Raw genomic sequence first — 13753 nt, forward strand, 5'->3', positions numbered from 1 at the left:
TCTGGAGTCAAAGCTGATACTGGAGCTTAATCTTAGTCTTGGGCTCTCACTTGGCTTTTCCACCCTACCAGTTGAGTCAGACCTCTGCTTCCAACTTTGTGTGTGTGTGTGTGTGTGTGTGTGTGTGTGTGTGTGTGTGTGTGTGTGTGTGTGTGTGTGTGTGTGTGTGTGTGTGTGTGTGTGTGTGTGTGTGTGTGTGTGTGTGTGTGTGTGTGTGTGCTGGTTAATTGGAGATAAGAAGCTTAGAGAATTTTTAGCTGGATTTGAACCTTGATCATCAGATCTCAGCCTCCTGAGTAGCTGGGATTACAGGTGTGGGTCACCAGTGCCCAACTTGGTTTTTCTCTTGTTAATGAAGAGATGGGAAAGGTTCTATCCAGGTTTGAATGGTCCTCACTACCCTACTCATGAGGAAAACTGAAAGGATTCCCTTTCCATTCCTAGCTGAGTGGCATCAGGGAGGCAGGTGAGACTAACCTCAGTTAAAGGCCAGTGTCATCAAACAGGTGAGCAACAAGTTTCCCTTCCTTCTATTAGCAATCTGCTGGGGCCTGTTGTCTACAAACCCAATGAGTCTTGTCAAAGCACTGCTAAAAGACAATGTCCTCTGCATGAACCCAGAGCACTATGGAGTGCAACTGAACTGAGCAACCTCTTGTCTAAAGACAAAGTCTTAAAAGATACAATTTACTGCCTCTGGGCCCTGACAAACATTTTTCTCAATTCAGTTATTACTAAGTCAAGCCTCAGCTACTGAAAGAATAAAAAGGTGATCACTAAGTGTGGATTAGTCAGATAAAAGGTGTGAAATGAAACTGATTTCTCAAAGAGCAGAAAATTGTTATATTCTAACACATACATTTCAAAATAGTTACACAGAGAGCTCCTATCTTTACTTTGAAACCTTTTTTTTTTTTTTTTGGTTAGTCGTGGGGCTTAAACTCTGGGCCTGGGCACTGTCCCTGAGCTCTTCGGCTTAAGGCAAGTGCTCCACCACTTGAACCACAGCCACTTCCTGAATCAATTTTTGGAGCTCTTGTTTTTGGGAACTGCATTCACAGACAATTTATTAAACACAACCAAACAGTCTTACTTCTTGATCATTACAATTATTTTAAATTCCAAACAGTGACAGCCTGATTACTTACTTCATTTACAGTGGTGTCTCTGAATATCCCATGGCTGTTAACAAAATCTATCCTCCGTGAATTAATAATATTTCCTACTAAGAAAACTCAGAAGAAAGCTAAGTATGGTGGCTTACGCCTGTAATCCCAGCTACGAAGGAGGATGAGATCAGGTGAATGGAGGTTTGAGGCTAGTCCAGGCAAAAAGGCAATGGAGCACGATGTCTCACTTTCCAGCCATGACAAGAAGCATGAGTAGAAGACTGCAGTCCAGGGCAAATTGGGCCTATCTCAAAAATCACCAAAGCAAAAATAAAGGCTGAGGGCTTACCTCAAGTGGTAGAGTGCCTATGTAGGCTGCAGGAAGTTATGAGTTCAAACCTCAATAACATCCTGCCCCCTAAATTAGACGATTCAGAAAAGGGCTGAGTGCAATGGCTTTCACACCTCTAATCCCACACACATGGCAGACAGAGTTGTGAGAACGGTGGTTAGAGGCCAGCCTGAGAAATAAATTAGTGAAACAAATAAGCCAGGGATGGTGGTACACATCTTTAATCTCAGCTATGAGGGAGTTCAAGACTGGCCACAGGTGCAAGTGAGACTTTTCCTGAAAACAAACTGAAGCAAAATGGGCTCAGGGTTGGGGCCAAAGTAATGAATGCTGTTTTAGCAGCATAAAGCCCTGAATTCAAACCCTAGTAGCACGCCAAAGTACTCACTGGACTGTACAATGAACTGGAAGTTTATTTTAGAAGAAGAAATCTAAGCTATTTTGGATCATTAAGGCAAGTTAGTAACAACATATCTTTCTAAGATGCCAATGAGTGAAGACCAATTAGGGCACCCACAATCTTCACTTGGTTAAACAGGATTTTTTTCTTTAAAAAAAAACAGGATTTCTTTCCAGGTTCATAAGCATACACTAAACACTAAAGACCAACATTTTAGTGTATCCATCGTTACACGGGCTAGATGGCAACTTCCACGCTCTCTTATTCATAGGGTAAAGTGTATGCAGTAAGACTAAAGAAATACACCTTTATTTGCTGCCTCTAAAAGACAGGGAACAAAACATGGCACTAAAACTCCACTCAACATGGTAAATACAATGAGGATAACAGGGCAGGTTTAATCAGGACAATAATGCAAAACAGCGATGTCTGTATAGAGAGACTCAATAAATGAACACCAGAAATGTATTTTCGGGTTAAAATAAAAAAAAATCACAATTGTCAGAGTTAGAATTTCTCCTTTTCTTGTAAAAAATATTATAGTAATTCCACTTGCTATGTATTTCAAATGAAATGTTCCAGAGATATACTACATGGTTGAAGTAATCTTTTGAAGTTCTTCATTTGAATAACACAAGTTTTCATTTCCCCTCCCTGAAATAAGTATTGGAAAATGACTTCACAGGTCTTACCCAACTACATTCCCAACAGATATAGTTCAGCAATACTCTAATGCAGAATAAGGATGTGAGCAGAGGAAAGGAACAAAGGACAATACCGGAAGTAGAGTGCCGGTCACTGGAGAGGCTAACCACTGACTCCGCAGAAGGAAACACAAATGTTTTTTGACTGGAATGATTTTCTGTTACTGAAAATTCAGTTTCCGAAGGTTCCACTTTAACACTTGGATCTTGCTTGGCCATGTGAGTCAGGAAATGCTCTAATCCATCTGACATACGACAAAAGAAGAGGAAAAAAGAAAGAAGTAGGAAAAATCCAACACCGGTATACGAAATTTGCAATATATTATTCTAAGAGTTTCTATGGTAAAGCGAACTAATTTAATGTGAAACTTAAAACGAAATCTGTCCCATAGTAAAAACAAACAAACAAACAGTTAAATTTAAGAAAGAAGACATCAAGAAACCATAATAAAAGAACAGGACAGGCATTCTCAGACATTAAAGTCACAATGAAGTGGTAAAACAGCAAAGATACAGAGTAGAAAAGAGCTGGGAAAGTAGAATGCAGATCTGAGGAAATCAACATGAGTACAAGAGAGGCAGGCAGAAACTTTGAAAGAATCATTAAAAGAGTAAAGACCTTCATTAAGCTTATGTTTTGGCTTTATATATTTGCTTCTTACATATTTACATTATTTGAATTAAACATTTTTTTTTTTTTTTTTTTTTTTTTGTCGGTCGTGGGGCTTGAACTCTGGGCCTGGGCGCTGTCCCTCAGCTCTTCAGCTCAAGGCAAGCGCTCTACCACTTGAGCTACAGCGCCACTTCCGGTTTTCTGGTGGTTTATTGGAGATAGGAGTCTCACGGTCTCTCCTGCCCGGGCTGGCTTTGAACCGCGATCCTCAGATCTCAGCCTCCTGAGTAGCTAGGATTACAGGCGTGAGCCATCAGCGCCCGGCTTGAATTAAACATTTTTAAAGAAAGAATTGTAAGCAAACAAACTGACAAAAACATTAATAAAGGAAGGCCTAAAGCTCACGTATCGCCTCACTGTTTTGAGAGTGCTTAACTCCCATCTCCATGATAACCACTCAGAGCATGATTAGGGACAGCCATTAGGGATTGCTGGCCCACATGACCAGGCACAGTGGTTCAAGCTATCTGGGAGGCAGAGGTCACTCTCAGTTTCAGGCCTGCCCAGGTTCATGAGAGCATATATCTGGGTGCGGCGATGCACACCTGTCAGCTAGAACTGCTGGGGAAGCGTGGTGCATGCCTGCTACTGCTTCCTCAACACAGAAAAGCTCAAATAGGAAGGTCACAGTCCAGGCTAGCCCAGACAAAAAGTGAAACTCAAAAAGGGAGTGGTGGAGTAGCCTAAGTGGTAGAGAATCTGCTGAGAAAGCATAAAGCAATGAGCTTGAACTCCAGCACTGTTTTAATCAGTGCTGGGAAAAAAGGAAACAAATTCATATGGAATTCATATAGGGTGAGGAATACAAAAGGAAATGTCAAGTTGGGCACTGGTGGCTCATGCCTGTAATCCTTAGCTACTTGGGAGACTGAGATCTGAGGATCAGGGTTCGAAGCCAGCCCAGGCAGGAAAGTTTGAGAGACTTTCAACTCCAATTAATCACCAGAAACCCAAAGTGGTGCTGTGACTCAAAGTGCTAGCCTTGAGCAAAAAAGCTCAGGGACAGTGCCCAAGCCCTGAGTTCAAGCCCCACAACCACCACACCACCACCACCACCACCACAACAACAACTACAACAACCCAAAACCCAAAACCAAAACAGAAAAAGAATGATATACTTTTGGTAAGAATGGAGACTTTTTTTTGAAAATCTGTACAGCGGTTCCTTAAAAGTTTAAAAATAAACCTATACTATGACCATGTCGTAACACTCTTAGGCTTATATCTAAAGAAAAAAATCAATATATAAGAGAGAGTTGGGCCGGGAAGGTGCTTGCCTTGCATGCCTGAGGCCCTGGGTTCAATTCCTCAGCACCACATAAGCAAAAAGAAAAAAGCCGGAAGTGGCTCTGTGGCTCAAGTGGTAGAGCGCTAGCCTTGAGCTGAAAAGCTGAGGGACAGCGCCCAGGCCCAGAGTTCAAGCCCCACGACCGGACCCCCCCCAAAAAAAAATATATATATGAAAGATACCTACATACCCATGTAAGTGGGAAGAGGGGGGGGGGAAAGGAAAGGATATACTGAGGAACTTTAACACATATCTAAGAACTGATGCCATGATACACATCATCTTATCCCAATACAAAATCAATGGAAATCCGTCAGCCCTTCCAACCCCACCACAAACCTTCTTCAGAAATGGGAATGGTTTTTGAAGTAATTGGTATTTCAGTTTCAGGACCAGAAGACAACTGGATGTTATCCACCTGTAGAAAACATACACATGTGCACACACAAACACACACACATAAAACAACCATTATAAATTTTATATTTGATAATTTCCAACTACTACAACAATTTTATGTGAGTTTTAAACAGCACTAACAACAAATGAAATGGGATTAAATCCAATATAAGCTACATAGTAGGTTCACAAAGAGGAAGGTTTCACTCATTTGTAGTGTGACTGAACCTTTTAGGAGGCTTAGGAAAACAGCATCATATAATTATGGAATAGGGAAAGCACCTTAACTACCACCTGGGTGAACATCTTCCAATTTTTAGATGAGGAAACAAGGCTCAGACTCAGTGACTTTCTTAGAACCAGAACATTCATTTCTACCCAGATCCTCAAGAACCTACAGCGACAATGGTAATAAGTAATACAGTAATAGCATATGGGAATAAAAAGCGGACTATCTGGGAGCAGGAAGGAAGGAGGGGAAAGAGGGAAAGATGATAAGGTCAGTCTTGTCTCCAGTATCATTCAGCCTCAGTGTTTCTGTGCATATGTGTAAAATTATAACAGGGTGGGAGCACTTTACACAAACACAGCAACTCTATCACTTGAATTAGTGTTCTGTATTTCATTGCAGCCATCCTCCAAGATTAAATACTTAGGGACTTTGAGCATGCTTTTACAATTCTACCCTTGCAACTGTCTCCAGGTTTATGGTACAATTATTAGTCCTTGTTCTAGTGGGAAACCTTTATTACATAAACGTGATTTTTATGATTGCCAGTGTCCACTGGGAGTAAAGGCAACCAAGAAACACATTCATCAGATACCTGCCATGTGCAGTGGGACATGAATGGTCCTCACCTGCCAGTCAAAGGCTTGGGCTCTAGCAGGATTTTGGGGAACTTTCTCCAAATGTCAAACCAGCTACGCCAGCCTGTGTAATCTGAAAAGATGTTTTGGGTGGGCATGATAGGCATAGCTGTGGGAGATTAAGGGGCTAGAGCTGTAGATGCTGCTTGGCCAGCTTCCTGCTGAGGGTCTAATAGTCTGCATGTTCACAGCCTTGTTGTGAGTCTTCCTCCTTACCAGGCAGTGTGGAACTCTTCCTTTGTCCTTTGCTCACTCAGTGTGCTCCTCTATCTTGACTTCATCTTTATCTTAAATGATCACTCCAAAATCTGCACATCTAGCCGAGACTTCACTCAGTTCCAGAAGTCTCCATCCCGCTGTCTGCTAATTCCTTGTACTTCTAGCTGAGTGCAGCCTCACAGAAACCACTGGGCCTCCCTCCTCCACACAATCCCCACCCCCTTCCTCCTTGGACTCCACCAGGTACTCGCTCTTCCCACAGTCCTGCAACAGCCTCTCCATTGCTACTGCTAAGTTCACCAACTCATTACCAGCTCTACACAGGCTTCTCTGATGCATGCAGCAGGCCAGCTGTACTTATGCACTCTTTTGGCAAGCAGTACATATTTATACATCTACCTAATCTCTGTAGATTCCAAGCTCCTAGATGGTAGACAGTTCAGAGCCTGACTTCTTACAGATGCTCATGCAAATGTTTGGTGAAGAAATAAAAGGACTCAAGGAATATGTAAAGTAGCATGACTAGATGAGGTAGAAGTTAAAATCTGGCTTTCAGTGGTTTCTTATTACTAGCTGAGGACTAATTCAAAAGAGATTCTTAGAAGTAAAGGGCTCCAATGATTCGTTTAAAGCTCAATATTCATTTGGACATGAGACTTCCAAGTTAGTGTTAAACAGCAACAACAACAATAAAGCAACCAGGCTCGAGTTGATGGCTCAAGTCTAGAATCCTAGATACCTAGGAGGCAGAAATTTGATTATGGTTCAAGACACCATCTCCCAATGGCTGGGTGTAGTCATAAAAGGCTGTTATCCAAGCTATGGGGAAACACAATGGATGGGCGCAGAGATACATGCCTGTCATCCCCAGAGACGTGGGGAAGCACAAGTTCAGGCCAGCTCAGCCATAAAAGACCCTACATCAAAAAAGCCAACCCAAACAGGAGCCAGAGTGCATGCCTAGCCCTCCTGAGGCCTTCGTTTAATCTCTAGTACCAACAAGAAACAAAACTTTCTTATTTAGACAAGCTCTCTACTGCTGAGCTACATCTTTAGCCCAATAAAAGTATTACTTAACAGTGGTCCTACTTCATATTTTAATATAGTTTTATATATATTTAATTTAATTTTAACCTTTTAAACGTGTTTTGAAAGTAAGGATTAAAGAAATTGTGTATCACCTCACTGTAGTAAGAATGGCTGTCAAAAAGACAGTGTTGGTGAAGACACAGAGAAAAGGGATCCTTGCACACTATTGGGAGGAAATTTAATTAATACAACCATATGGCAAACAGTATGGAGTTTGCCAAAAAATAAACTACTCTATGATCTATCAATCTCACTGACATTTATCTGAAGGAATGAAATCAGTATCTGAGATATTTGTATTTATCATTTATCATAGTAACTTTCACAATAGCTAAGATGTGGAAAAAGCTAAGAGTCCATTACTGGATGAATGAATAGAGAAAATGTGGTCAATATATAAAAAATGGAATGCTATGCAATCATAAAAACAAATGGAATTGTGGGTGCCAGTGGCTTGTGCCTATAATCCAGGAGATTGAGATCTGAGGATCCCAATTTGAAGCCAATTCCATGAAGAAAGATCCAAGAAACTCAGCTCCAATTAACCAGAAAAAAAATCTGAAAGAGGAGGTATAACAAGTGGTAGAGACAAGCCATGAGTGAAAAAGCTCACTGAGAGCGAGAAACCCAGAGTTCAAGCCCGGGTGCTGGCTAAACAAAAGTGTTATTTGCAATAACATGGATAAAGCTGGTGACAATTAGCCACACACAGAAAGATAAGCACCACATGATCACGCGCTTATGGGAAATCTAAAAAAGTTGATCTCAAAGAAATTAGGAAAAGTAAGGTAGTGGATAGAGAACTGGGAGATTAGAGTTGGAGAGGGGAGATGCTGACTGCTGGGTATAAAGTTAGTGACACAGGAGCAAAAGTGCCTCAGATAGCATGATACACGTGATATACTGTACATTTCATAAAACTAGAAGAGCCAGACTCACACATGTAATCCTACATACTCAGGAGACTGAGCTCTGAGGACTACGGTTTAAAGCCACTGGCAGAAAAGTCAGTGACATTCTTATCATCAAAATAACCACCAAACTACTGGAAATGGAGTTGTGGCTCAATGTGGTAGAGCATTAGCCTTGAGTGAAAAAGCTCAGGGATAGCACTCAGGCTGAGTTCAAGCTGCACTTTCTGACAAAAAAAAAAAGAAGAAGAAAAAGAAGCAGCTTTCAAAGAAAACCACAGTCTGATTTGTCCATTTCTTCTTTAGTAGGAAGTCTGGGCATACTCCTTAACAGCTTAGGACAGTACATCTCAACTGGGAATAATTTGGGACCTTAGAGGATATCAGGCAATGTTGGAGATGTTTTGATTGTTAAACTAGAGGTAGTGCCACTGGTAGCTAGTGAATAAAGAGCAAGATGTTGCCTCAAATATCCTACAATGTGTGGGATAGTCCCCCATAGCAAAGAATTATCTGGGGCTGGGAATGTAGCTCGGTGGTGGAGCACTCAAGGCCTTGGGTTCAATCTCTAGTACTGCAGTTAACAAACAAAAGGCTAGTACTCAAGTGGGAGGCCCTAGGTCTCAATCCAAATCCAATAACTCAGTTACAAATACACACACACACACACACACACACACACACACACACACACACCACACACACACGCACACACACACACACACACACACACACACACACGCGCACACACACACACACACACACACACACACACACACACACACACACACACACACACACACACACACACACACACACACACACACACACACACACACACACACACACACACACACACACACACACACACACACACACACCCTCCAGAATAAAGACACACTACCTCATGACATCGTAGATTGAGCATTTCAGGTCTTGGGAAATCCTGCTCTATGTTTTCTGCAATGGTTTGGACCGCCAGGAGCTGCTCATCCATTTTCTGAAGCTTAGCATTGAGATCCTCTAGCCTGCAAGCTGGGGGGCTTGGCATGGGCGGGGCTGCAGGAATGTCCTGCAGCAGTGTCCACAGCAGCAAATCTTCTACAGCATCTGACTTTGTACTCTGCTCTTTGAACTGGAATTCTGGTTGAGGCAGATCTAACATTTCTAAAGATAAAATGATCAGGGATTAAAATTAAGTAAGAGGCAGCTTTTAATGAGGTAATTTTAAGTCTATATAATGTAATCTTTGAAATCAGTTTTTTGTTTGGTTTTGTTTTTTTCTTTCTTTTCTTTTTTTTCTTGGTCAGTCCTGGGCTTCAACTCTTGGCCTAGGCACTGTACCTGAGCTCCTTTTGCTCAAGACTAACACTCTACCGCTTGAGCCACTGGACCACTTCTGGCTGTTTCTGTGATTAACTGGAGATAAGAATCTCATGGACTTTCCTGCCCTGGCTGACTTCCAACTGTGATTCTCAGATCTCAGCCTCCTGTGTAGGTAGGATTATAGGCATGAGCCACTGGTACCCAGCTTGAAATCAGTTTTAATATACTCAGAATTTCCATTTCAGTTTTGAGACTTCTTATCACAAGCTTGACACATATAATCTTAACACCCTGAGACTTCAATATTTTTATGACTTTTTGAAATGCAACACTAGCACATAGTAAAAAGCAGGGTCAGCTGGGTGCTGGGGCTCACGCCTGTAATCCTAGCTACTCAGGAGGCTGAGATTTGAGGATCAGGGTTCAAAGCCAGCCCGGGCAGAAAAGTCTGTGAGACTCATCTCCAAAAACCACTAGAAAACCGGAAGTGGAGTTATGGCTCAAGCAGTAGAGCGCTCGCCTTGAGCTGAAGAGCACAGGTACAGTGCCCTGAGGCTTGAACTCCTCAGGACTGACATAAAAAAAAAAAAAAAGCGGGGCCTAACTTTTGCTGTTACTGACTCCATATGGGAACTCAAGTAAACATTTCATCTCCCGAGACCATGCATGGCTTCTCTAACTTGTTGCCTCTTTTATTCCTCACCTCAGTGAGCTCTCCCCAAGCCAGAGGCATGAGGGCCAAAATTCCTCTCTTTCCTTCCAACACAATGATGCCAGACAGTCATGATTCTACTTCTTGCTAATGGCTGTGCTGCCACCACAGCCCAATGAGCTTTCCAATAAATTCTGTGCCTAAAACTTCTCCATGTCTCCAGTGCCTTCATCCTCAAAGTCCAAATGCCTCAATGTGACAAAGACACACAGTGTTCTCTCTGCTTAGTATAAAGCTCATTACTTACTATTTCTTCAAACGCTGCACTTGATTCCAAGTTCAATGAAACTTCCCTTTTCTGAAACTCAGCAAGCTCCCAGTTCGAATACCTTTTCACTCCCGGAATTCTGCCTTCCTTGAGAGCTTCACTTTGATGCCTCTCCTTAGCCAGTAGCAATGCTCTCTGAAGCCACAGTAGGTGCTGCATTATCCAGCAATCTCACTACGCTTCCTCCTGCACTTACCAAGCTATATCCTAACCATTCCTTTATTCATGTGTCTTTCATTCCCCCATTGGCTAACAGGCTAGGATTCCTCTTTTCCTCTTAGCTCCAAGGCTATTCCCCCAAGGCTAACAGGCTAGAATTCCTCTTTTCCTCTTAGCTCCAGCACTTACACTGTAATTTAATGTTTTTTTAAACTTTTTTATTGTTATTATAAGGGTGATGTTCAGAGGGGTTACAGCTACGGTTATATAAGTCAAGTAAGGAGTACATTTCTTTCTGGACAATGTCACCCCTTCCCTTATTCTCTCCCAGTTTTTCCTTCTACCTTAATGTTTTTAGAATGAATAGTAGGCCAAAGAGTATGATGCCTGCCTCACCTAACACATAAAAGTTTTATGAAGACCAAATTATGTGATAAAGTGCTCTAAACAACTATATAAAAACTATTTGATATATATTTTCAGCCAGTCTAAGGTGAGTTTCCTATGAGAAGACAATGGTGAATACCAGTGTTCACCATGACAGTTATATAATATTGTCCTAGCTACCCTTCTTGCTTCTTGGCAGCCTGAAGTGTCTTCCTCGTCACCCTCAGTAAAGATCGGATGCACACAGACTTCAAGTACAAAATACAGACAGACATGCTCATAATCAGGAATACCCCTGACAGATGACAAAAGGAGCTTCAAAATCTGCAACAGTGGTAGTTGTTGGTGTATACAGCAGTGACACCTGTGCCTAAACATATCCTAAGGAGATGGTTTCCTCCACCATCCCTTCCTAGATGTTCATGTCCCTGAGTGCCCACTGTGGATCCTTCCTTCCCTTCCCTTTCCTTCCTTCCTTCCTTCCTTCCTTCCTTCCTTCCTTCCTTCCTTCCTTCCTTCCTTCCTTCCTTCTTTCTTTCTTTCTTTCTTTCTTTGTTTTGTCATCCATTGTGCGGCCTGAATTCCGGGCCTGGGCACTGTCCCTCAACTCTTCAGCTCAAGGCTAGCACTCTACCACTTCAGCCATAGCACCACTTCTGGCTCTTTTCTGCTTATGTGGTGCTGAGGAATTGAACTCAGGGCCTCATGCATGCAAGGGAAGCACTCTACCACTGAGACAACTTCCCAGCCCCCACTGTGGATTCTACACCTCACATCTTGCAACCACAAAGTAGGGTCACAACTCCTATGAGACCCAGGAAAAGCATTAGGCATGTGCTCCAGGAAACATGTGAATTAGATTGATCTAACCATTCATAGGCTGTAAGAATTTCAGATTGAGGAGAAATACTCTTCTAACTAGTACGTTTCCCATATGGTAACATGATTCATGACTATCAAGCTTATTTCTAACATAGAAATAAGGTACTGAGGTAGGAGAGGCCATGCTGTGCATCACCTTTGTCCTGCTGTTTGTCTGTTGATGCTGCTGTTGCTGAAGCTGCTGAAGGGAGCTCAGGTACTTCATTGATGCCTGCTTTCCAATTTTGCCCATCTAAACAGGCTGGAGTCACTTCTACAGGTTTAGGAAGCAAACCCACAGTAGAACTGGCAGGTTCTATCAAGAATAGGAAAGGCATACAAAAATTAACTCTGAAATTCTAAACAATGTGATCAGAAGATAAACATAAGCAGTCAAAAGTGCAGTGGGTTTGGAGGAGGAAGACTCTGAGTAGGGAGAACAATATTAATATTTTTCAAAATATATTTAATTTGTTTAAAAAGTAGGAAAGAGCTCTTACCTTGACTTTCAAAGTTGTGGGGGGTAAGAGCACCTGAGATGGAGGCAGCCATGCAATGCAACTCTGCAGATGACGGGACATCCAGGTGGTCACTTTGCTGTCTGGTAACGCCATCATCATGTTCAGGCTCTTCTCTGACAAGTAATTCCTGTAGGTCATCAGCTTCGATGTCAATCACGTTTATATAAGTACGTCCAGCCTGAGTTAAAACACATAAAAATCACTCTTTTCCCTTTTGATAGCTACTCTGCCAAAAAAAAAAAAAAAAAAAGACTAATTCCATATTCTTTTTTGTTGTTGTTGGTTGTAGGGCTTGAACTGTGGGCCTGGGCACTGTACCTTAGCTCTTCAGCTCAAGATGATAGCTCCATCACTTGAGCCACAGTGCCACTTCCAGTTTTCTGCTGGTTAATTGGAGATAAGAGTCTCACAGGACTTTCCGGTCTGGGCTGGCTTTGAACCCTGATCCTCATATCTCAGCCTCCTGAGTAGCTAGGATTACAGGTGTGATCCACCAGCACCAGGCCTTAATTCCTTATTCTTATTATGTATGGGGGAAACTCAGGAAAGCTGTAGGAAGTATGACACTGCTTTTAGTTCAGTGTCTAATAAATTTTTGACCTTTTTTTTTTTCCATGTTTAACAATCTTTAATTCAAATGCAAAAGTTCAGTACAAGCCATTTTGTAGGGCTTGGGAATTTGTTCTTTTAAAAACAAGAATAGGGGAAATGCAACAAAATGATATTTCTACTTTTCAAAAACTTTCAAAGAAAGGGTAGATCACAGGGCCATGAAAGATCCATTTAACCAAACCCACTTTTCTACAAAGTTACCCAGATGAGATTTTTACACTCAGTTTGCCCATACAGTAACATAACACCTGATGGCCAAAATAGCCTTAAGCACAAAGGTATTATTAAGACTCTGAACACGTAAGCCATGTTTGCTACCGTAGGGGATGGGGAGGGGGACGGAGGTTCAGTTGATGTTTCAGTGGCAAATTTGACACTTGGATGCACATCCGGAACCAAGAGTTGAGAAATGTCCAAAGGTTCATGTTCTAAAAAAAAAAAACAAAGGAATTCATAAAATCTCTGTAAATATCCCTAAGTCATTATCTTTATAGAATGCGTTAACAAACAGTTGTTGAAAATCTAAGTAGTAGATTCATAGGTGCAAATACATTAAAACAAATTATATTCTATCATAAGAGCAATGTACTCTATAGAGAAATTATACGTGAATGAAGATGGAGAATCATTTTTATGAATGATTCACAAGAAAAAAGTACCTAATTATATCAATAATTCATACAACTTTCTATTTCCATTGCAGATAATTAAGTCATATTTATTTTCTTTTGGAATATTTCAATAAAGCCAGATTTTAGAAAATTTTTATTTTTTAGTTAGTTCTAGGTTTGAACTCAGGGTCTTAAGCTTGTTAGGTAGGTGCTCTACCACTTAAGTCATATCCTGACACTTTCTACTTTTGTTATTTTTCAAATAGGGTCTTGATTTAGCTTAGG

At 41.5% G+C, this 13753-nt stretch overlaps 1 protein-coding gene across 8 annotated transcripts in view; it reads right to left on the minus strand.

The window, feature by feature from the left end:
- Cplane1 (ciliogenesis and planar polarity effector complex subunit 1) overlaps positions 1 to 13753 on the minus strand; it is a 99705-nt gene that overhangs the window by 11983 nt on the left and 73969 nt on the right. For all 8 annotated transcript variants that reach the window (XM_070041046.1, XM_070041045.1, XM_070041052.1 and 5 more), the window contains 6 exons: positions 13176 to 13285; positions 12225 to 12423; positions 11882 to 12040; positions 8916 to 9178; positions 4866 to 4944; positions 2640 to 2810 (listed from right to left, as the gene is read on the minus strand). In XM_070041046.1, the coding sequence (XP_069897147.1) occupies positions 2640 to 2810; positions 4866 to 4944; positions 8916 to 9178; positions 11882 to 12040; positions 12225 to 12423; positions 13176 to 13285 (981 nt within the window). The remainder of the gene's footprint in view (positions 1 to 2639; positions 2811 to 4865; positions 4945 to 8915; positions 9179 to 11881; positions 12041 to 12224; positions 12424 to 13175; positions 13286 to 13753) is intronic.

Source organism: Dipodomys merriami, unplaced genomic scaffold (genome assembly GCF_024711535.1).
Source record: "Dipodomys merriami isolate MVZ:Mamm:240054 unplaced genomic scaffold, mDipMer1.0.p SCAF_30, whole genome shotgun sequence".
Lineage (NCBI taxonomy): Eukaryota > Metazoa > Chordata > Mammalia > Rodentia > Heteromyidae > Dipodomys > Dipodomys merriami.